Source organism: Xiphophorus couchianus, chromosome 1, assembly GCF_001444195.1.
Source record: "Xiphophorus couchianus chromosome 1, X_couchianus-1.0, whole genome shotgun sequence".
Classification (NCBI taxonomy): domain Eukaryota; kingdom Metazoa; phylum Chordata; class Actinopteri; order Cyprinodontiformes; family Poeciliidae; genus Xiphophorus; species Xiphophorus couchianus.
The window spans coordinates 21,028,807-21,051,697 of NC_040228.1; the positions used below are offsets into that span (position 1 = coordinate 21,028,807).

Below are 22,891 nucleotides of genomic sequence, written 5' to 3' on the forward strand. Positions count from 1 at the left end.
GTTGATCTGACACATTTATGGTTGGGTTATAAATTGTGACCCAGCATACTGGGTTATAGTTTTTTTTCACCAAAAACAGATTAAAACAAAGTGGTAAATGTTTGGCTTTAGCATTACCAAAAATTGTTGGGTCCAATTACCAATGTTGCAAAACATCAAGTGTGTCAGATAAAAAGTACCGCCTCATAATGTCAATAAGACTTGCCATGAAAATCTAGATAACATCACTAAAACTCAATATTTAAAACTATATTAATAGTCTGTATTGATGTTATGTCTAATTTTTGATCAAAGTGGCAATGCTGAAAACATTCTGTTAATTTCAAAGCAGATAAAAAGCTAAATTGTTATTTTTAAGTGATCAAAAATGTTCTTTTCGTGTCATGGTTTGGTGGAGTACTCAAATCAGATTAAAGTGAGTAAATTACTCAAAATGAACTCTTACAAAACAAGACTAAACATGAATGGAAAACAACCAGACAAAACAAGAGAAAACAGAAACAGGAGAAACCGACTGTGAGTATAGTATAAATGAGTACAAATAGTGGGGAGGAGATTGTTGGCACAAGGAAGAGATGCGTGACTAACTGACGTGCAGCAGCTATGGGAGATAATGAACCGGAGCAACTGAGCGAGGCTGACTGGAGATCACACGGAAGTAACGCAGAAGGAGATCGAGAAGAAACTAAGACATTAACTGAATACAGGTGAGCAGGAAGTGAATAACTTAATGAAACACTGAAATCCTTTAAAAACATAGAACAAACAGAAGGCAGCAAAACAGAAAACCAAAGTTCAGCAGATCATGTTAGATTTCAGTGTTAAATAAAGTGATTAGCATCTTTTGGACAGTAACAAAATTATGTGGACCATACTACCATTCTTTACTTTATCCTGACAAAGAGCTTAATTGAAACCTGGTAAAAAATAAAATAATAATAATAATAAAAAAGCAGAAAAGTTTCATGTTGTCCAACCTTGGAGTCAAAATTGAAGATAGAGGTACATATTTAGTTCAAAATTGTGATTTATGAAGACAGGTAATTTCAAGTCTCTTATCTAACCGAACAAAGTCTGTCCCAATTATTGACTTAATAGTGAGTTAAAACTTCCCACCAGCACGAAAAAAGCATTTAGGATGAAGAAATAATTTTTTTATTTCTCTCCTCCAGGGGGTCTTTTGTGGGCTCTTGTGCCCCTTATATGAAAGTAGGCTGACAGGAAAGGGGGGAAGACATGCGGCAAATATCGGCAGGTCCGGGAATCGAACCTGCAACAAGGACTCGAGGCCTCCAAACATGGGTCGCGCTATCCCCTACGCCACCACAACACGCCCCAGAAATAGTATTTTTAAAAGCTTCACAGTTTGTCCTGAAATTGTCTCATCAACGTAGCTGAAATCTTTGGCACGTTTCTTTACCAAGTCATTTAATCGCATTAAGGTGGAGGCTTCGACATCACTCCGTATCTTTGTAAATCCTGGTTGCTTCATTCAGTGTGATTTACTCAAGGAAAATCATGGTCATTCTTTCAACAGCTTTATCCGATGCGTTTCGCCGACAGAGCTTTCAAACATGGTTTGTTCTGCTTTTCTGCTTTAATTCCCCTTGTCAAAGGCCTCTCAGTGCAGCTCACCCTGGTTGGCCTCAGCTTGTGCCCACTGTTTACAGGGACTGTCACCGGGCTCACGAAGGACTAAACAAAAGGGGGTCTGTTCCTTTTGTGCTGTCCAGGTTTGTCTGCCCCTCTCTGGACACAAACTGAGGAGCTATTGGAGGGGATTTGACCTCACCAACCCTACAGCATAGGAAATAAAGCACAAGAATCACACACTGAAAGAAAGTGATGAAGAGTGGAAGATGTGGATTTTCATTCAAACCCCTTTTAATGGTCCCAGTTAGAAGCTGCTGTATTGTAAACACCTGCAGCCATTAGCTGGATCTGTCTGAGCACCGGATAGAAATGTTTACAAGTCCCCATTGAGAGGCCTGTTAAAATCAAATGGAATCTGGTGTACAGAAAAAGCAGTTGCAAAATGTGAGGTGTTTTAAACAATGTAACTGAAAAAAGCAGACAAGAATGCTTTTGAAGACAAGAATAATAGTATTAAGGTGGGGATTGGGGGGGAGGGGTTATACTGCATTTCAATTCCCATTCTTTAAACTTTTTTTCTTTTCAAATTTTGTCATTTAACAAACGATGTGTTTTGGGGATTTTATGCATAAGTCCAGCACCAAAGCAGAACATAATTTCACTGAATTAATTGGTTTTTTTTCACAAAAATATGAAAAGTGTGTTGTGCATGTGTATTCGCCATTGTTACTATCATATCCCTTAATAAAGACTAGTACAAGCAGAAGTATTCAAAAGTAATCTATAGCAATTACTAAACGCTCCAATTTAATCGTTGAAAAACATTACTGAACAAACAGCATTGTGAAAACCAAATAAAACAGCACGAGAGTCAAGGAGAAAGTTGTGGATAAGGTTTAAGAAAAGTTAGCTTTAAAAGAAAAAAGTATTTAGTTTTGAAAAGCTCATACAGCACTGCTCAATCTATCATCTAAAAATGGAATTTGGCATAACTGCAAAGCTACCTAGACGTGGCTTGAGCCAAAAGGTCAGGAGAGGAGAAAGCGTAAGAAGCAACCAAAAGGTAACCATGGAGGTGCTGCAGGAATCTACTGTACATCTCAGTTGGAATAATAGGCTAAATTACAGAAAAACAAATCCAGACAAAAACACACATTAAAACACATAAAATAGAAAGCAATAAAAATAACATGTCAGCTCACGCTGGGTCAAAACCTATTGAAAAAAGATGCTTTAAAGAGACTTTGAAGCTGAGAGCGAAAAGACCTGTCTAATAGTTAAAGGCAATATACTCCAAAGGAGTCACAACAAAAACAAGTTGATCTCCTCTACGTCTCTACCTAGTTTTTCAGACAACTAAAAGCAGCTGATTGCCTGTTTTAAGAGCTCGCAAAGGAAGATAAGTCTGGTGTAAATCATATAGGTACTGAGAAGCAAGACCATATAGACATTTATAAGTTTTTTTAAATTAACTCTTGCATGCCCAGACACTTCACAAAGTGGATTGCAATATTCAAGATATTCAAGAAAGGAAAATGATCAAGTAGAAGGTGCAAACCATCAGAATCGCTAAAAAGCAGTTTAAATCTGTAACTTTAACAATGTTAAAGCAGAGCAGCAGCCATATTGGATAGTGAACTCTGGACAGCTTGCTGACCTCCAAATTTCCCAGTAAGAATTCCAACTTCAACTGGCATTCTTGATACGTTTCCAAAAGAAACATAAAAAAAAAATCCAACTTCTGAGAACAGACATGACGCACCACAAGTGTTTCATCTATCACAGTGATACTGACAAACTTACAATAACCCATCATTTGCAAAAAAAAAATGGGAAATTAGTTTAATGTCTGTATACTTATACTGCCTTGTTAAACTCTCCTGTATTAATTCTTTTGAGGTTCCCATGCTTGCAGGGGGCCCTAAGCAGCCACAATTTTTGCATATACCCTCGGGCTAGCTCTGACTGTATCTGTGCCTTTTTGACATCAAAGAACAACAGACTATAAAGCCTGGGCTCAGACCCACATGACCCCTTGTATTCAGACAGTGCACCTGCAGATTAGGCAGCGCAGCAACTGCATGTTGCAACGGCTCCCACGGTATCGAAGTAATCCCGGACGAAAAATTATTACTCTTTTCAATGATGCGTGCTTCTAAACCTTAACTGAAATCACCAGTTTTATTGCTGCCAGTGAATCCTCGCAAACGAAAGGAATTGAAGTGCAACAACTCATACTGAAGCACCATAATACACATCCCATATTCACTTCGTTTTGTATTTTGCACGTGTCGCTTGGAGACCTTTTCCAACTGGCAACAAGGCAAAAGTCGCTCTCCTTTCAGAGAGAGAGAGTGAGAGCATATGCGCCCTCTTCGTCCCTCTTTCCCTCCTTCTCGTACTCCTCCCAGCGCTCAGCGCCTCCTTACAACTTGTTTAGTGAAATGCATGCGCTCGCAGTCTCCTCTCCGCAGTTGCATGCTGCACCGCAGTTGGTAACTTTTGACCACAAGGATTTGAATGAGGATCGAGGCACACGCTACTTCAATCCATCCAGAAAAGTGATTTATTAAAGGACTTTTCCGCTGACTTGATGAATCACTTAGAAGGGTTCCCCTCAACATGAGGGCCCGTAAGTGATTCTTGGATATTGATTACAGAGCTGCTTTGCTGTTAAGAGTTCCATATATTTTCTTCTGAGTTTCGGCGACCCGATATTGGCGCAATTACGCACGGAGAGGCGCAATGGCACATATTCTGGACAGGCGTGCGCCCGTTTTGCTCTTGCTGTGGAGCTACTGCGTGCTGGCGGATATAACCTTTACGAACTTCACCTTGGACAATGAGTTCCACTCAAGTTTTATCCACCGCCGGCTGAAGAGCCAGGAGCGCAAGGAGATGCAGCGGGAGATCCTGTCGATCTTGGGGCTGCCGCACCGGCCGCGACCTCACCTCCACGGGAAGCACAACGCTGCCCCGATGTTCATGCTGGACCTGTACAACGCCATGTCCACGGATGGGGACGAGACGAGATACTCTTACCCTTACAAACCCATTTTCACGACACAAGGCCCACCGATTGCCAGCCTGCAAGATAACAACTTCTTGAATGACGCTGACATGGTCATGAGCTTTGTGAATTTAGGTAAGCTTTATTTATTCAAGTCTTCATCAGCCTCTTTTCTTCCTTCCACAAGAAAAAACTATATATATATATATATATATAATTTTTTCCCCTTTTTTTTCTTTTTTCCCAGTTGCGTCTGCTTTTCATTTAGATTGAAATATGTGAGAACTGGATTAGGGTCATTTTTCATGCCATATCTTCTGTAAGAACAGCTTATGAACTCTTCTGTTGCAACACCTGTGCGCGCGCGCACAATAACTGTGTTTATAAAACTAAAGCGCAGTTTCCCAGCTAATACCAGGAGAGTCAAATTCCACTGAACCCCTTTGTTAAACAGCTGAGAGGAACTATAATTTTCAGGTGCTTTAGTTGCGGATGAGGGAGCAGCTCGCAGCTAATATGTCAGCCAGGCCTTATCTGAAGAATGAGTCAACAGAGGAATGGGTTCAAAGTGCACCACCAGGTCCCCCTTTCACTCTAATCTGGAGACATCCCTGCAGAAACGGAGATATCAGAATAATGCCAGTCAGCAGCGATTTCAGCTGCTTAGTTTAATCAGATTTGTTTGCAAATGAATGAGTTGTGACTTTGTAGCATGCACTTCACATCGGTAATTAGTTTTTTTTTATTTTTATTTTTTTATTAGATGCAGTGCTTTACCTCGTATTGCCCCGTTCAGGCATGAACTTCAAATTATTTCAATGAGATTTTATTGCATGGGGATACACAATGTACTGAATAATTGTGGAAGAAAAATTTATAGGATTTTGAAATATTACAAATAAAAATCAGTGAAATATGGCGTGCATTGTGTCCGGGTCCTCTGAGTTAATAATTTGTTGAACCACCTTTAGCTGCAACGGTTGTCAGTCTGGAGCACATCTGATTGAAACTGTTGCTCATTCCTCCTCAGATTCTAAGTGGGACATCTATGAACATCTTTTTATGTTTTACCACAGATACTCAGTTGGGCATCTGGGCTTTGACTGGTCCATTTTAACACCTCATTATGTACTGATCTAACATGTTCTACTGCATATGTTCTATTGTTCTGCTTGAAGATTTAAGATATCTGCTCCATTCTCAAGTATTTTGCTGCCTTTAACAGATTTTATTTCAGGATTTCCCTTTATTTACCTCCTCCTATCTACCTGTAAGTTCTAACTACCTTTACTGTCTGTTATCAAGAAAATCATCCCTTCAGCATGATGCTGCCAGTATCATGTCTCACAGTGGGGATAATGCCTTCAGGGTGATGTGCAGGTAGCTTTAGTCAGGTCCTCATAGCACTATGACCAGAGCTGCATCTTCCAAATATATATATATGAAAATATATCCCTACTTGCTTTCAATCCTGGAAAGACTATTGTGTAAGTATCTTGGCAAGAAAGAGGGAGGTGACACTGGCTCCCTTCACTGCAATGTGTAATTACTGTGGGAGCTGATGTATTGTGACTATTTTCAACAGGCTGCAGCACAGATGGATTTGACCACATAGACTTACAAAGTCAAGAAGCAAGGCTGCAGCAGCATCAAGGGGTAGCGGAGGGCTTTGGAGCCAAAAAGACAAGAGATAAACCAACTCTTAGGGCTTCTGAAAGATGGCTTCCACCAGAGAAAGGGGAAACTGTTTTATTGAATATATGTTAAAAAGTAGCAGAAGGAAAGTCACACTTCTGTTTTTATATCTTGCAGATAATCTCATTTTAAATGACCTTTGGTCAGATGGAGCCTTTAAGGCACATGTTCATGTCTCTCATTTAAACACAAAGAGGGTATTTGTGATTACATTCTGTTACATGCTGCAAATGTCAGTGTTTTCTTTTTGTTTTGTTTTTTTGCTAAATTTTGTGTTTTTATCATTAAACATTTGTGGAAGACCTTTATTTCATTGCTTCATTGCCTTTCACTTGAGAGAAGGAGGAAAAAGTAAAGGGAGAAGGAGAGAGAGAAGAAAGTGATGGCAATTAAACTGACTATGTTTCCTCTCTAAATTCCTTCTTTTCCACATTTGCACTTTGTGGCTTTTGTTTTCTCATTTAGGTTGTCTTGAGAGCTAAACAGGCACAGTTTTTATTTCAAAAAACACTCCTCAAACTGCTGCATGACTCTGCATCTGTAAAGCCAACACATATAAGTCAGACTTTGCACCCTGGTTGCAGCAAAGGCCCATTTTCAGACACTGACCTCCGTCTTTGTTAAAGTCCATATATAAGTCGTAGAGTGATTCGCTGGAAAAGCCACCAAATGACTTAATATGAATTTTTTGGCTAATCCTTCTCAAGCCGCTTTGTTTTTGCTTCTTGGAGCTCTGTTGTGAATCCAGAAGAGCCAGCTGAGGGTGTGTGTGGGTTTTTTGGGACAGACCCCAGGCCAGGGACGTCCTGTATTGAGTCACTGGAGTTTAAAAGCCCAGCTGTGTAAATGACTTACAGCATGCATTCAGAATTCACACTGCTACATGCAAACACAGGTCACCCAGGCACTGGGTGTGAGCCAGACACGATCATGCAGCAACTTAACACAACACGCAAAACTCTGAAGCTGACCACACAAAATGATACTGTCTGTCTACCTGTAGTGATTATTTACGGTGGTGCTTTTGGTCTCTGGCAGCATTAGCCCTCGGCCATTGTCTGCTAAAGCATTTCCTCTTTAACAAACCGCGACTTCTGTGGCTTTTGGCAACAGCTTTGGCCTGTAAAGTTCAGCTTATGTTGAACTGATGCACACCAATCCTTCTCGTCCCATTGGAGTAAAAACTATCACTCAGCCTAACTTGCATAACCCATTTAGATCTTTTTAATCAGAGGAAACTTGCTATTGAACCTTTGTTGTTTGCATACCGGATGACTAAAAGAGCAGCAGGCTCATCACCTGTGTCTGCACGTGTGCATGTGGGGGTGTGTGTGAGGGAGGGAGTGGGGACCAGACCCTTTACAGTAAGATGTTATCACGAGGTATGTTAGTCACAGCTTCCTTGTTTTCCCTCTTCTCATGCAACCCCACATGGACTGTAGATGTGACCGAAAGTTGGAATGACACAACTTTGCAGCAAGTTGGAGATCTAACAGAGCCAGGATGTCTCAGTATGTCTGTTATTTGATTGAAGATGAAGGCAAGACCTTTCACCCTGTATGCTATCCTCAAAAAAAAAAAAAAATGCAACAAATTTTTTTTTTTAACATATTCAGAATTATCCAAACTCTCACAGCCTCAAGCTCCAAGGCTCCAACTTACAGAGTTAAAGCTTTATGATTTGATGTTTCCTAAAGTTACATTTATGGCATTGGATCTCAACACAGCAAACACATTGCAGCACAAAAATATTTATATCATATAATTTGAGGGTGGGTATGCTAGTGCTACTCATATTGGTTGGTCTCCAGACCCACACAGCGTATGGTAATTTTTCAAAATATATGTTTGGGTTCACTTTCTTTATTTCTCTTAAATTCATTTATTCTTGTTTTGTCTTTATGTAGTAAGAAAATATTACAATGACCATATACGTAGGTTTATTTGATGATAGATTGTATTTCCTTATATAAATTCTGCTTTATGTTGAGCCTTAATGCTGGATGTAGGCTCTTATCCAGTTTGTAGGCTCTTATCCAGTTTTTAGTGTGTTTATAGGAGAGATTATACCTTGCAAAAGTATTTACACCCCTTCTCCCATTTTTTATTAGCTGCTGAGATAGATCAATACAAAGTAGTCCAAAGTAATAGCAAAATAAAAGTGTGTCATCCATTTGTGATTTGAATTTCAGCTGCTAAATCTCTATCAGCTTTGCATGTCTTGGGGTTGACCTCTGTTTGCATATTTGTCTTTGGAAAATGGCTCAGTTTAATCCAGATTAAAAGGACAGAGCATCTTTGAACATCAGCTTTCCAGTCTTGTTGGTGGCTCTCAGTTAGATTTAGATCTGGATTTTAAATGGGTAATTCTAACATATGAATATGCTTTGATCTAAACTCTGTAACTCTGCAGCCAGAGCTACAGAGAATTGGTAGCTTTGTAGCTACTGATTCTCACCACCTTCCTGCTGAGGTGGTGAACCTCCATGTCTGGTCTCAAAATTTCTGCAGCCTCTAAAGGGTTTGTTTCAGGTTTTGGCTTGTGCTTGACTCCATTAGCCTATCATCTTGAACTTGATTTTCTATCCCTGCTAAAAAAAAAAGAAAAGAGAGACAGCTTACCCGCAGCATGATTCAGCCACCACCATTATTTCATGGTGTGGATGGTGTATTGCGATCAATGTGTACTAGTTTTTGGTCATACGAAGCATTGTGCATGTAGGCCAAAAAGATACATTTTTGCCCTTATCTAATAAGATCCACATACATGGCATATTAAAAGCTGCATATATGACTTCTTTTTGATTCCTTTCAACAACAGCTTTATTCACGCCTCTTTTCCATACAGGATAGACCTGTAGCATGTAATAGTTGTCCTGCTGACAGTTTCTCCCACCAGAGCAGCAGAGGTTTACCGAACCTGCAGAGTAACCATAGACATCTTAGCTGCTTCTCTGGTTCATGTCTTCTTTGCCCGGCCTGACAGTTTAGGTGGTAAATTATGTCTTATTAGATTTCTGGTTCTGTTATATACTTTCCATTATTGACTGGGATTTTCAAAGCGTATTGTGCTGTAGCCTCTGCTTTACACTTGCTGTGTTCCTTGGTCTTCATGATTCTATTTTAATGTTCACCAATAAACCACTGAGACCTTCATATAGAAAGCTGGATCTGTACTGAGATTAAATCACAAATGTTGAATTGTACTAATTAGGTGCCTTCCTATTTGTTCCAGTGAGATTTAGAGCAAAAGGTCTGAATCCAAATGCACATGTCACTTTTTAATTGTAAGCAATTTAAAATCACGTATCAATTCCACACCATTAAATATATTTGAAGTTTGAGTTTTATGTTTCAAAATGTGACAAAGGCTATGGGGTATTAACTTGTGTTCATTGACTCATCCAGAAATGTCATTCTGTCTGGACTGAGACTGTTGTTGCGGCTGCAGAGGAAAAACATGTAAAAACGAAAACAAATATCAAACCACTGGGAAATGTGCTACTAGAGAGCATTTTAATTGTTCAGTGTTCTGCTGCTGTTAATCTGCACCAGATGGGATTCATCTCTCAGGTTGAAAAACAGTAAACAAATTAAGTTCCGCTGGAATTTTTTCCACACTCATTGCTCCACTACTCGTGTTGTCTCAAACTTATCATGTTTCCAGTTCCACTTTCACAGAACCAAGGCATGCTAAAGTCATGCTTATGTGCAAACCAAGTAATGAGAGGAGGCAGAGGTTCTCTGTGTTACCTTTGTGACCTGATCGGGCACCACCTGGCCCTCGCTCTTTTACTGCACCCATCTCTTCAAGTTCCTTCAGTGTTATTTTGTGGCTTACAGGCAACATTGTGAACAGCAGGAAGGAAGAAATGTCAAACTGATAAATTAGTTTAAAAATTTAGAGGCTTTGGCTTTCGGACAGAACTCTGTCACCAGCTCGATTTCTTACTACAAACTCAGAAGCAGTTGTGTCATTCTGTTGTAACATCAGAGGAGCTCAGCTCTTGTTTCACAGTTAATCAGGCTCTAATCTTTTTTTTTTTTTTTTTTTTCCGTGAAGAGCTTCAATATAATTTTTAGCAGCAAACTCATATCTCTCCTTCATCCTCTCCCCACCCTTCTCTCTGTTGTGCCTTGCATTCCTCTCAACAGTGCTGCCTGTGGTGCTGAGGTTAATACAGATGTCTCTCTCTGTCTGTGGGCCAAAGCAGCTGTGCAGAGAAACTTAAGCTTTTCAAAGTCCAACAAGTCCCCTCGACTCACCCTCCACCAGCACGTCTGGCCCAGTGTCCTGGCTGTTTTCAACCCCCCCTCTCGACAATCTGACACCAGATATCCCCATCTGATATCCTCCTGAATGAGCCGTATTGATTGGCGGTGCCGGCCTCTGAGTTTTAATTAGTTAGTTATCATATGGTCCCTGCAGTGTTTTCTGGGGTTTAGTCTTCAACCTCCCAATCTAGCCTTCACATCCAAAGGTTTACAACTCCTGTGCTTCCAGACATAAAACATTTCAACACTTTCTCGAGTTCTTTTGTATGTTTTTCCACTCCCCACCTCTCTTCTCACACACATAAGCTCATAAACACACATTTTTTCTGACTGTTTGTACCTCTTTTTCTCAGTACCTCTTCAAACAAACCTCTTAAATTCAAACAAAAAAAAGAGAGTTTTATTTCCTTAAATCATGCTATATATTGTCGTCGGCTTGTTTAAAAGCGGATACATCATTGTCTTTCTGACTCTAAACCAAAAAGGTTTCTCAAAATATGTCTGATGCAGTCTTTCACATGTGGACAATAGAAAAAAATCAATGTGTGCTGAAGGCCACGTTTTTAAACTCTGTGCATGGACCTGTCCTTAACAGGGTTTGTTTGCCTTTTGTCCTCTTCCAGAATTATGTAGTCATTTGAGTGTGCATTCCCGGGGGAGTCGAAACACACTCATGTGCACGCCTGCATACAAGTGCAGAGAAATGTGTGCTCAGTTTTATGTGGTCAAAAGCAACATCTCTGCAGCCAATTAGTGTTATTGAAGGCATGTTTTTCATTGCTGCTGAACAGGGAGTGTGCAGAAGCAGATAAATGCTGCAGCTGGTACAGACAGCCCGGTCTTCCCGTCAGGTAGTTACTCATACAGGATTTGATTTAATGTATCAAGGTCTGTTGTGGATATACAGCTGCATGCTCTTGGGGTATGCTGTCAGGTTTTTTTCCCCGTTTTTTTGTCAAATTGGTATATGCAGAACTATAAGACTATATCCATTCTTCTTCAAAAAATAATATCTGTAATCCATAATTTAAGGACTTTCCATAAATTTTCAGTCATATTTAGTTATGGGTAAACTTTGAACCAAACCATTCCATTGAAGCTCTGGCTGCATTCTTAGAGCCATTGCTCTGCTAAGGTAAAGCGCCACCTCTGCCTCAAGTCTTTTGCAGCTTCTAGACATTTTTTTCCAGGACTGTCTTGTATTCAGCTTCTTAGGGCATCTTCTCATCCACTCTGACTCGCTTCTCTATCTCCGATGAAACTTCGTCTCCCTCTGCATAATGCTGCCACCTGGTTTGTGGGTAATGACAAGTGTTGGCTTTCCATCACATGCATGTCTCACCAGAACAACTTCTTCCGCATACTAACAGCGTCCCCCTGTTTGTTTTGTTGAAAACTTTAAAAATTACTTTTTTTTCAATTGTGGCTTTTTCTTCCAGATTCTAATGACTCAATTCTTGGGATATTGCTTAATCCTGCTTTAAACTTTTCCAAACCCTCTAATCAGACCTGGTTGATGTGTTCATTAGTCTCTCTGATGCTGTTTATTCTCTAACAAACCTCTGAGGTTTTCACAGAGCACCTAAATGTATTCTGAGGTTTATACAGGTGAACTCTATTGTAGTTTCGGTTGTGTGGATTTTATGGCTGGATTCAAATACATGTCACATTGAACTTATTAGATTTTTCTTTTAGGAAAAAAAAGTAAAGTACCGGTATGTGTCATTTCCCCTAAACCTCACAATTATCCACTACTTTGAGTTGGACTATTACATAAAATCCCAAAAGCACATTCAAGTTGCATTTGTAACATGATGAAAACTCGAAGCAGTGTGAATACTTTTTTAGGCACTGAGTACCGATAAACACAATCAAAAGAATCTCAACCTGCATGAGTTTCAGGCGTCTTTACAAAGTCCACACCATGCTAACCAGAAATACCACGCTTTTTATTTTTCCATTTATGACTTTGCAAACTCACCTGTTGAACCCAGGCAACCCAGAATGACATCTGGTGGTACACAGCCTCAATGTGCTTGGCCAAGTTGAGGCACTTGCTGGGAGAGATGATGAAACACGCTGTGGGTGGGACTTGATAATGTGGCCAGTGGTCAAAAAGCACAGATGTACAAAGCAGCGGGTGTTCTTGCTCGGCTTCAATGATGGAATGACCTGCTACTCTGCCAGGAATGCTGGGCTCATCAGAGTTTTTTTTTTTTCTACTAAGCTCACTCTTGTTTTCTAAGTCTTGATTTTCTCTAACTGTAGCCCCAAGCCCTCACAACAATCAAGATAATTTGTCTCTCTAATTATTTGTGGGGAAAAAAATAGAGCTAGATAATGCACTTAAAATTAGAAAAAATATTAATTCCACCCACATAGCCCCTTTTATTTTACCATCTGGGCTACTTTGGCCAGGACTTATCAGAGAACAGCAGTATCTAAGACTCCCCTGCACTCCTCTGACGATGGGTACCAAGCAGTGAAGCTCAGAGGGCAGATGTAGGCCAGAGCACAGCCAGAGATCCTGGGACCAATAGCTCCACTGCTGCAATAACAAATATAATGCTCTCTGCTTGGCACTGGGGCACTGGTAGGGCAGAGGTGACAGGAGGAATGAAGTGGGAACAGTAGATGAAGACAAAAAAGAGGAAATGCCAAGAGAATAAATTTTTTGATGTCTTTAAAGTGCCTTGAGAAGTATTCATTGACCTTTTTAGCATTTTTTTTATGTTACATATAAAAACCTTAATATCATTTATGTGATAGACTGTCTGAATGCAAAGGATGTTAGGTAAAAAACAAACGTCACTCTGAGCATATCACCCCCATGATGAAACATGGTAGTGGCAGTATCATTTTGTGTCAAAGTCTTCAAGAGGGACTGAAAAATTGGTTGGAGCTAATCAGTTATGTAAAAGTGAGAACTGGGAAAACCTGGGAAAAATATCTGTTAATGGCTATAAAAGACTTGAGACTGGGCAAGAGTTTTCTTTTCAGCACAACATTGACCCTAGATCAAAGCTGAGCTTCAAGCACATTCATGTGGTAGTATACCTGAAACGTAATGTAACTAAAATGTAAATAACATTTCTGTAAATGTTAATCATCCAGTCTGACTGATCTTAAGATATTTTGCCCCAAAAATCAGCCATAATTTTTTTTTTTTATACAAACCCTAAAAAACGTACAGCTATGTTTGCAGCAAAAAATTGTTTGACAAAATATTGACAAAACGCACATCATGCATTTAGAATTTTAGGTTTAATTTTGAAAACCATGTGCTATTTTTTAGTGGTGAGCCTCAATTAAAATTTTTAATCAAGTTAATTGAATTAATCACAATCGATTTTTTAAAATCAGACATTAAATATCAACAAAAATAAGCAAATCAAACCACTGAACAGACATATTAGCTAGGTATTTGTGTTTAATCTGTAATTAAGATGTTAAAGGTCCAGCCCTAGTTATTTTCTTTCTTTTTCAGACTTATATGCTGCTGTGGTATTCTAAATAAATCTATCATTTTAACTGGCTCAGGAAAGCAAATTTTGGTTATGATCTAATACAGTCAGTTTATTGTTGTTGAAAAAGTTTTCCAAACCAAAATCTGAACTATGACTTGAATGAAGACCAACTAAGTGGAAATCAAAGAACTTTTCCACACTTGTGTTTGATTCGTTCTGGTAGAGCTGAAAATTAAGGTGACAGAACTCTCTGATTAGTGGTGCCTCACCTGTGCAGCAACAGGCCATTGTCTTTTAGAGTTACTGATTATTATGGGACTGTTTGAAAAATTGTCTACTGGTTCCAGTTGAACATAATATTCCACCTTCCATTGTACTAATTGTCATACGTATTTCATTTTTGTCTCCAAATCTCAACTGGTTCTGTTTAATCATTTTGTTGTCATATTGTAATTGACATTTACTATTTAGGTTGCTGGTGACTTTATGCTCTGTGAAACACTTTGGTGGTTTCAAATACCCTATAGTAGCTCATAGACATCCTAATAAAATACATTGAATTTTGTGATAGTTAAGTGTTAAATAAAGCATCATGGTGCAAGGGACGTTATTTTGTGTTAGTACCTTCACATAGCGCCTGCATCTTGGATGTGGGGTTGCAAAGGCTTGTGAACAGAGCAGTTATGACTGTTCGACACAGTAAAACCCTATTTCGAGCCACCTATCCTGCCCAGCCACCAGCTGCACTATGAAATGTGTGTTAGGTCTCCAAACAGAAAATTGCGTTAGCGGAAGCCTATAATGCTGACCAGAGTTCTCAGAAGGCTCCAACATTTAAATAAAAGCCTGCAAAAGTCAAGCAATGGCCGCGTACAAGCGGTTTTATGACAAGTGATGAAACACTGCATTTGTGTCAGGATGATATACGAATTGGCTGTGACTTGTCTCTATTTGCGCAGGAAAAACGAGCAGCTGCCTTTTCCATCTATTTCCTCTGGAGATATTTATTAGTGAAAAACCAAAGTTAATAGGCTGTGAGAACCAAAATAAACAACAAGCTGATAAAATCAAAGTGCCAATCATGTGCGTACAAGGTGCAGCACTGGGATGCAGAGGAAAATCTTAAAATGTTTCCCCTCCTGCCAACGAGCGCACGACATGTGAGTTTTCCTGAGGTCTATAATAGGAGCTGGCTTGGCTCAATGAGGAGGGTGTGGTTCCTGTGGCCTCTAAATTAAAGAACATAAAAACAAGGGGATGAGGAGAAGAGGGGGGTAAGTGGGGTAAAACTGAATGGCTGCGGTATGGTGACTCTGAGTTGTTTTATCCGGGAGGAAGTGCAGATGGTTAAAGTGGTATTAGTGCTTGGAGATGCCTTGCTGCTTGGCACCAAAAGCTCTTTTTCTCTACACTCCTGCTGTGCAGCTCATTATGTCGCACAACAGAATGAAGACTGATGAAAATGTAGTTATGTTGTTGCCAATCTCACTAATCTAAAGCCTTTTTAGCCAAGCAGCATTGTGTTGTTCACCCTCACCCAGAATAGATCAGTGTGAGGGAGCTACATATGTCTAAAAATGATTCAAAATGGGGATCAACAAAGGAAAGAGGAATATTTTTGTAATTTTATTTTAAACGCAAATTTTCTCAAAATAACAAAATTATTTTTACTAAAATTAATTTCTTCAGTTTTCATCATTTAGTCTCACACCTTTCAAAAACACACACACACGCACCTCTACATTTAGTTGTACAAATAAATCTTTTCTTCTTTTGTAGATCGTTTATTCTAAGTCTTGAAAAGTAAAGTTGTTTTAATTTTAGTTTTTAGTGCAGATCATAGACATTTTATCAGCATTTTTACATATTTTTGAACTATGCCTGCATAAGCATTGAGTCTTTATGTTTTTATTAGTAGGCATATTTCTTCTAAGAAGAGACCTAAATGAAAGAGTGCCCCTTTATGGATTCTTATTTTTTGATGTATGACAAAAGTGAAACTTTCAGAAACCTCAGAGTTAAATTCTCAATAGCTGAAAATGCGACATGTTGATCTATTCATTCTCCACCTTAATCTTGGTGATATTTCTGTAGGAATAGATTATTCTATGAAAAACCTCTGGTAATATAGCTAGAGTTACATTAAATCAATTTGTTTTGGTAGCTAATTCTATACATAATTAGTTTTGCAATTTCTTGCAGTTTTCTCTGACTTAGGAAAATATTTTCCAACAAAGTTCCAGTACCTGTTGTGTTTCTTGCGACTTCACTTATCACTGAGCAAATACTAAGTAGTTTCTTATACAAGTGTGTGTGTGGATCATGCACCCAAAGTGAAATGGAATTGCGCTCAGGGTTCAGTTTTCATCCACGACAGCTGACAAACCAAGGAGAAGATGGCTGAGGAGTCTGAATAGAAAGTGAACTCCAAAATTCATATTTACAACTTTCACTTTGTCAACAAAAATTTCACAGAGAGATATTTCTGTTCTGGTTTAGCTACAACTATCCAAGGAAGAAACTATGGTTGCTAAAATGACAAACAGCACTACATAAGGCATGGTTTTATTTATTTATTTTTAGAATAAAATAAAGATTAACATGGTTACATTCTAGTAACTCATCAGTGCATAGAACACTCTTTCTACCCCTGAACATATCTTCAATAAAAATTGTCCCATAAATGATAGGGCTATAGATTCGGATATAGAATTATTAAACTCAAAATAATTTCCAGATCATTCTAAAATGAAATCATATTTTTGACCTTCATCTGAGATGAGATCATTCAAAAACTTAATATGCTGTTATTCAAAATAAAAAGTCAGTTCCTAAGATCATCCTCCTAATCTTTGAAAAAGAAAGATACAAGTATAACTACGTTATCCTGTATGAAAAAATTATAGTTCCATGATTGTTTGTTTGCATTCACACCATTAGAAAAAGCTTTATTACATATAAGAATGTTGATGATTTCATGAAAAGCATCATCAGCTTTTCATAAAAGGAAAATTTGTATTTGTAGCGCATTACTGCCAAGTAATGCATTCTGTGGTTAGATTTGCAGGAATCTTTACATTTTTGTGACCGTTAATGTTGTTGTTGTTTGTATGCATCTTTGAGAACTAAAAGTCAGCTTTTACACAGATAGCTTTTTTTTCCCCTTACAAGTAGTGTGTTGGCAGTCGTGTGAGAAAACAGTTTTAATATGCTTGTTATTCTCAATTTAACTTTAGGCAATAATAAGGTATCCTTAGTGGTAGAAAACATCTTGGTTAAGGCTAAATTACATTTATTTTGAAATGCCACTTGCACGGCAATAACCAATTTTTTTCGTATGACTCACATTTACCGCTTCCTGATTGCGTTTACAAAATGCAAATAGTTTCCTTAGAGAGAACTTGGCTGAGGTATTTAACTGTTCTAGATTTAATCCACATTAACAAAAAATTATAAACAATAATAATTAAATAAAAAGATTTCAAAAGCTAATCCCTTGCCCTGATGCGTTTCAAAACTTTTGATTCAAATTTTAGTACAACGCCATCCAGAAGTATTTTCACACCTTGATCTTATTTTTTTACATATTGCCAAGTTGCAACCACAAACTTTACTATAAATGTTTTTATGATAGCCACTGTCAGGGGAAAAAAAGTTATAAAAAGACCAGACTTAGGCAGCAAAGAAAACTTGTGGAACAAGATGCGCTGGTCAGATCAAACCACAATTAAAGCTTTTGGCCTACATGTAAAGTTCTGTGTGCAGGAACACTGACACTGCACATCACATTGAACAGTTCTCGCCACCCACCGTGGTGGCAGCAGCATGCTGAGGGGATGCCTTCTTTCAGTAGAGACAGGGAAAATAGTCAGAATAGATGGGAAGGTGGATGAAACTAAATTTAGGTTCACCCTTTAGAAGGACAATGCCTTTAAAGGTGCAATTAAAAAGTTAATTATTCAAAAGCGCATTTATTTAAGCAACTCATTTCACAAAGTGAAGCACAGTTTTTAAATTAATTTAGTTGGAATCGGATGTTTTCAAGCTTTTATGTCTTAATTATAACATTCCATGTGAAGTTAATGAAAACATGATACAAGAAATTAGTATTTTATCAGACCACTAGAAATACATTTTTAATACAGAGATGTGGGGATAATGTATAATGATAAGTATCTGCTCTAAAGTTGTTATTTCCGAACAGTGCTTTTAATCTGATTAGAACACATATTCTATTTTACTTACAGTATGTACCTGCACATGACCACAGAATGGTTTAGATTATCTATTTTAAGGATTGTTAGGTTAATGTATGTATAACTAGTAAAAAGACTGGTTTTGATTTTCTTCTCTGCCTCCCCATCCGATAGTGAAATTTCAGCAAAAAGTCAAACTATTCATTTAAGTAAAGAACCCGTAACACAGCTGAAGTAAATGAGAAAAAAAGTACCACTTTGAGATTCTTTTTTCAGTAAAATGCATTACTAAGAGCTCCAGGTTGTTTATATATCCTGTATAAATCTGTGGTCCAGAGTGCCCAGTGAAGCATGAGGTGGAACCAAGCACAGGAGTTTATGGGTGTAGAGGGCAAGCAATTTTGATGTCTGCTGTGAGAAGGAGGGTAAAGAGGTCAGCAAAGCCGGAAAAGTTTGGCCTGACCGCAGGTCTTCAATGTAAAGGCTTTTCTTCCTGTGGTTACTTTCTTTGCTTCCAGTTAGACTCGTAGGCATGCATTAGTGACTGTACACGCAGACACACTCTGAAAACAGCCTCGGAGGTAATGGTCACTAAGTGTGAGTAAGTTATAGTATTAAACTCTCTTGACCCTCGGATCTGTCACAGCCTATGGTGCAAATACATCACGCTGGTATGATGTCATTAGCACTTGCTAGTGAACAGGATGTTTCCTAATGTGCTAATCGCCCTTTTGTGGGTACTCAATCCAGCCCAGGAGTTCGAACTGTCTTTATTGTTTATAGGACAAACATCATAAAAAAAAGTCTGCCCCTTCCTTTTACTGTTTTTCTTTGCTGGTCTCCTTTTAGAGTGTGGAAACTTTGACGTGTTTTGGGAGTGCAGTTTAAAATACAGAATAAAAATACAGAGTTCCTGGCATATTCTCCTGTTTATAAGCCTCATACTCAATTTGTGGAATGATCCAGCTCCTTTTGGGATTTTAGTTAACAGGTGTCCTTATTAGTGTAGCTCTCTAGGGTGATGTTGTGGCAATGAACTCTCGGAATTGAGGGAAGCAAAGCTTAAGTCGACAGTTGAGAAAAGTGAGAGGGGTGCCGAGGGTGAGATCCCCTCCCGGCGAGGAGCGGAAGAGTGCAAATAGGACTGAGGGGTGTGAGGGTGCCCGACAGACACTTGTGCTAATGTGAGCCGTCAGATATGTCTGCTGTCGCTCCGGAGCCTGAGGTGTTGTAGAAGTGTCTTAGGTTCACATGATAGCAGGAGAGGTGGAGAAAGGATGTGGGGAAGAAGAAGAAGGAAAGGGGGGAGAGGAGGGTAGACACAGAAAAAAAGAAAATCAGCCTCTTTATCATCAGCCGGACTTTGTTCTTAAAGGAATAGTTTGGAGTTTTTGAAGTTTTGTTCTTTGAAGTTGTCAATAGTAAAACTTCCCTAACCTATGGAAGACATGTCAGATCATGATGCGTTTGCAGCAAAGTGAATAAATCACCAGAACAGAGAAAGGGTAACAAAGAGTCAGACCCACATTTCAGCTGATTTACCTTTGGAGACAACTTTAACTGAAATGTTAAAGGGGATATGATTTTATAATGCAGTACCATTTGCTTTACCATTTACAGAAAATAGACACAGAGAGCTACCGAGCAAGTGAATATATAAGAACAAGAAAGCATTCATGATTTAAACTTGTGATGTGTAATGCACAAATCTGCTGCAGGAAATATCAGTAGATATTTAATCTTAAACAAAGTAATAAAATCTTTATTGGATGCCTTTAATTTAAAGTATGTAGAAAAAAATATGGGTACTATCTCTGTCTAATCATTAATAAGTTTTTAAACTAAACTGAAGGTGTGTTGACGAAATGAGAATGAAACTCATAATAATAAGGTATAAGTAGGTGTCAGTAGGTTGTTAACCTCATATTCTGATGACTCCCCTTCACCTACCTGTCAGCTGGCTGAAATACTTACAACAAAGACAAAGTGGACAGCTGGAAATGTTTTTGGTGAAGAACATCAAACAAAAGGAGCGCCTCCCACCATTTACATTATGTTTGCACTATTTAAGAAAAAACAGTAAAAGCAATCATATAAACTTATATGCAACCTTTATACATCTTTGTTAATATAGTGATAGAGAGAAACTACTTTATTTTTGCTTTAGGTTATTATATCTCATGTTGGCACATACCTAATAACAAGCTACCTCAAGTCCTGACTTTATCTTTTATTTTTACTCACACAACATTTTTACTTTTACACATCTTTTAGACAGGATTATTGGCTGTTTGAAGGAAGGAAATCAGATCTTGGAAATCCATTACTTCAAAAAGCTCTTTTAAAGTCTGGCTTACTTATAGATTTATTTCTCTTTCAGAAGCTACCCTGAGGTAACTCATTTTATCTGGGAAAATATACCTGGCAGGAATGACAGGATAAGATTTGGATCAGATTCATTCAGAGGTTAAAGTCCCATCAGACAATGATTATGAATACACTTAACAGGTGTGGATTTTTAAAGTCTGTTGTTTTTAGGTAAAGATGCACTTTTTTCTTGCCCAAGACTACAACTAGATATCTTTAGACAAATATTGTGCTTTGCTTTGCAGTTTTTTTGCCATCAGAAAAAAATACATTCAGATGTTATCTGATTTTTTTGAATCACCAGTTGCTCACTTCAGTTGAAGCATGTCCCTCTGTGCCCCTAAGACTCTACAAGGTTGTGTAGACAGAGCAGTTGGTAATATTTTGTTATCAAATAAGCTCCAAATGAATCCTTCGAGTCTGTTCTCCATCTCACCCAGCAAAAGAGAAGCTCTTGTGTGCAGCTATGTGATATACAGTAAAATAAAAAAACAGAAAAATACTTTTCTTTTTTTCATTTTTAACATTTAATTTTTTTGTTTTTTAAGAACATATTAGTTGATTTGAATTGTTTGTAAATGTCAAAACTTTAACACCTGATCCAAAACTGCCCTGGAAAACATAGTGGACAATATGGGTGTTACTGTTTCAATTATATACAAATTTAGGTACTTAATGGTAAAAATGTATGTATCTAATGTCATAGATCTGTAATACTTTAAGTGCAGAAACTAACTATGGAAAAGAGCACACTAATTTAATTATAAAATAAGTAGAAAACTCACAGGAAGCATATTATATGGAGCACTGGCAGCGTAACGGTACAGAGGAAAGGCTGGAGAATGGCAATGAATGCAAATGAGTTAAGCAGGTGATTTGGAACAGCTGCAGAGGACAGAAAAACAGGGAGGCAGAGGAATGGTATAATTAACACAAATTGATGTTAACTAGACACATAGAAAACTACACATCTACTGTGGAAAAAAGTCTAACATTAATCTTAGACTATAAACTAAAATACACAGAAAACACAACACAAAAATAAGTAAGAAACCTAAAGAAATGAGCCTGTATGGCAATACCTTACTAACAATAATAGACAGATAAATTAACTCAATATGGCAAGACCTTTCAAACTTAAACAAACATCAAAGAAATTATCAAAACATATCAAACACCTGAAAATAATGTTCCAAAATCATTATTTTTTACTTGTTCGTTTGGCTTAAAGCTTGCACAATTAATACAGAAACAAGTCAATTTTTTCTTGAAAAAAAAACAAACTTTGAAAAATAAAGTTAACTCATTCTCATAGAAAACTTGAATGCACGTGACATTTTATAAGTTAAACAAAGTCTTCATTTTCTCATTTGAGAAAAAGAGGAGAGAAAAATCCCACTTTGGACAGTGAGGATATTAGCATTTTAGGTCCCAATGATAATTTTCAAGTAAGCAGAATTACTGAAAGGAAGCTCTAACCATGAATGGAGATTAACACAGAGCTCTTTCAGCAGTCCCCCTCATGGTTACCAGGAGCATGATAAACTCTAGGAGGATGGAGCAGACTTTGCCATCTCACTATGTCTGAGTTTGCTGATTTGCACGTGTGTGGCCAGCTCACTGTGTAAGCTCGCTTTTCTCTTTGCATGTGTCTGTTGTCGTGTCTCTAATTATGGATTACAGAAAGCCATAATGATTGTGTTTGTGTACGGTGACGCACAGGACCCGTCACTTTACAGACGCTGAGAGTTTGTGACTGGAAGAGATGCAGCTGAATTAAATGTGCACGACTCAGAGCAAGGAGCTCACATGGCATCATAGGGTGTGTTCGCCAGATTTTTGGTGTGTGTGACACAGGTGGGGTGATGGCTACTCACTTCCTTCAACAGGAAATCATAAATGCACCCACTTAGCTTTAACCTTGCCTCTTCCTCTCATCTAATGACTGCCATACTCCCTCAATGGCCTGTAGGAGAATGAAATGGCAAGCCGAGTCTTTATTGTCCTTCAATTGTGCTGATAAAATCCATACATTAAAGGGTGGAAATGAGACAAACAGTTACTTTGTGAGTTTTACAGCAGTGTCCAGCTGTTTTTATGGGCAGAAATGAAAAATAAAAATATAGGAATTCGCTGTAAAAAATGTGGGAGGCTGCTCAGTAAGCTGGAAAACAGGTCTGGCTTTCTAAACAGAGGGCAGTGCACCTGCACTGGAAGACATGAGGTGGCAAGAGTATCAGGAGCAGATGGAGAATGAGAAGGCATGGAGCAGTGAAATGTAAAATATG

At 38.3% G+C, this 22,891-nt stretch overlaps 1 protein-coding gene across 1 annotated transcript in view; it reads left to right on the plus strand.

Annotated features, from left to right (window-relative positions):
- Positions 1–4,013: 4,013 nt before the first annotated feature.
- bmp7b (bone morphogenetic protein 7b) overlaps positions 4,014–22,891 on the plus strand; it is a 32,156-nt gene continuing 13,278 nt past the window's right edge. The window contains exon 1 of the mRNA XM_028015641.1: positions 4,014–4,738. Coding sequence (XP_027871442.1) covers positions 4,339–4,738 — 400 coding nt within the window. The 5' untranslated portion in view covers positions 4,014–4,338. The remainder of the gene's footprint in view (positions 4,739–22,891) is intronic.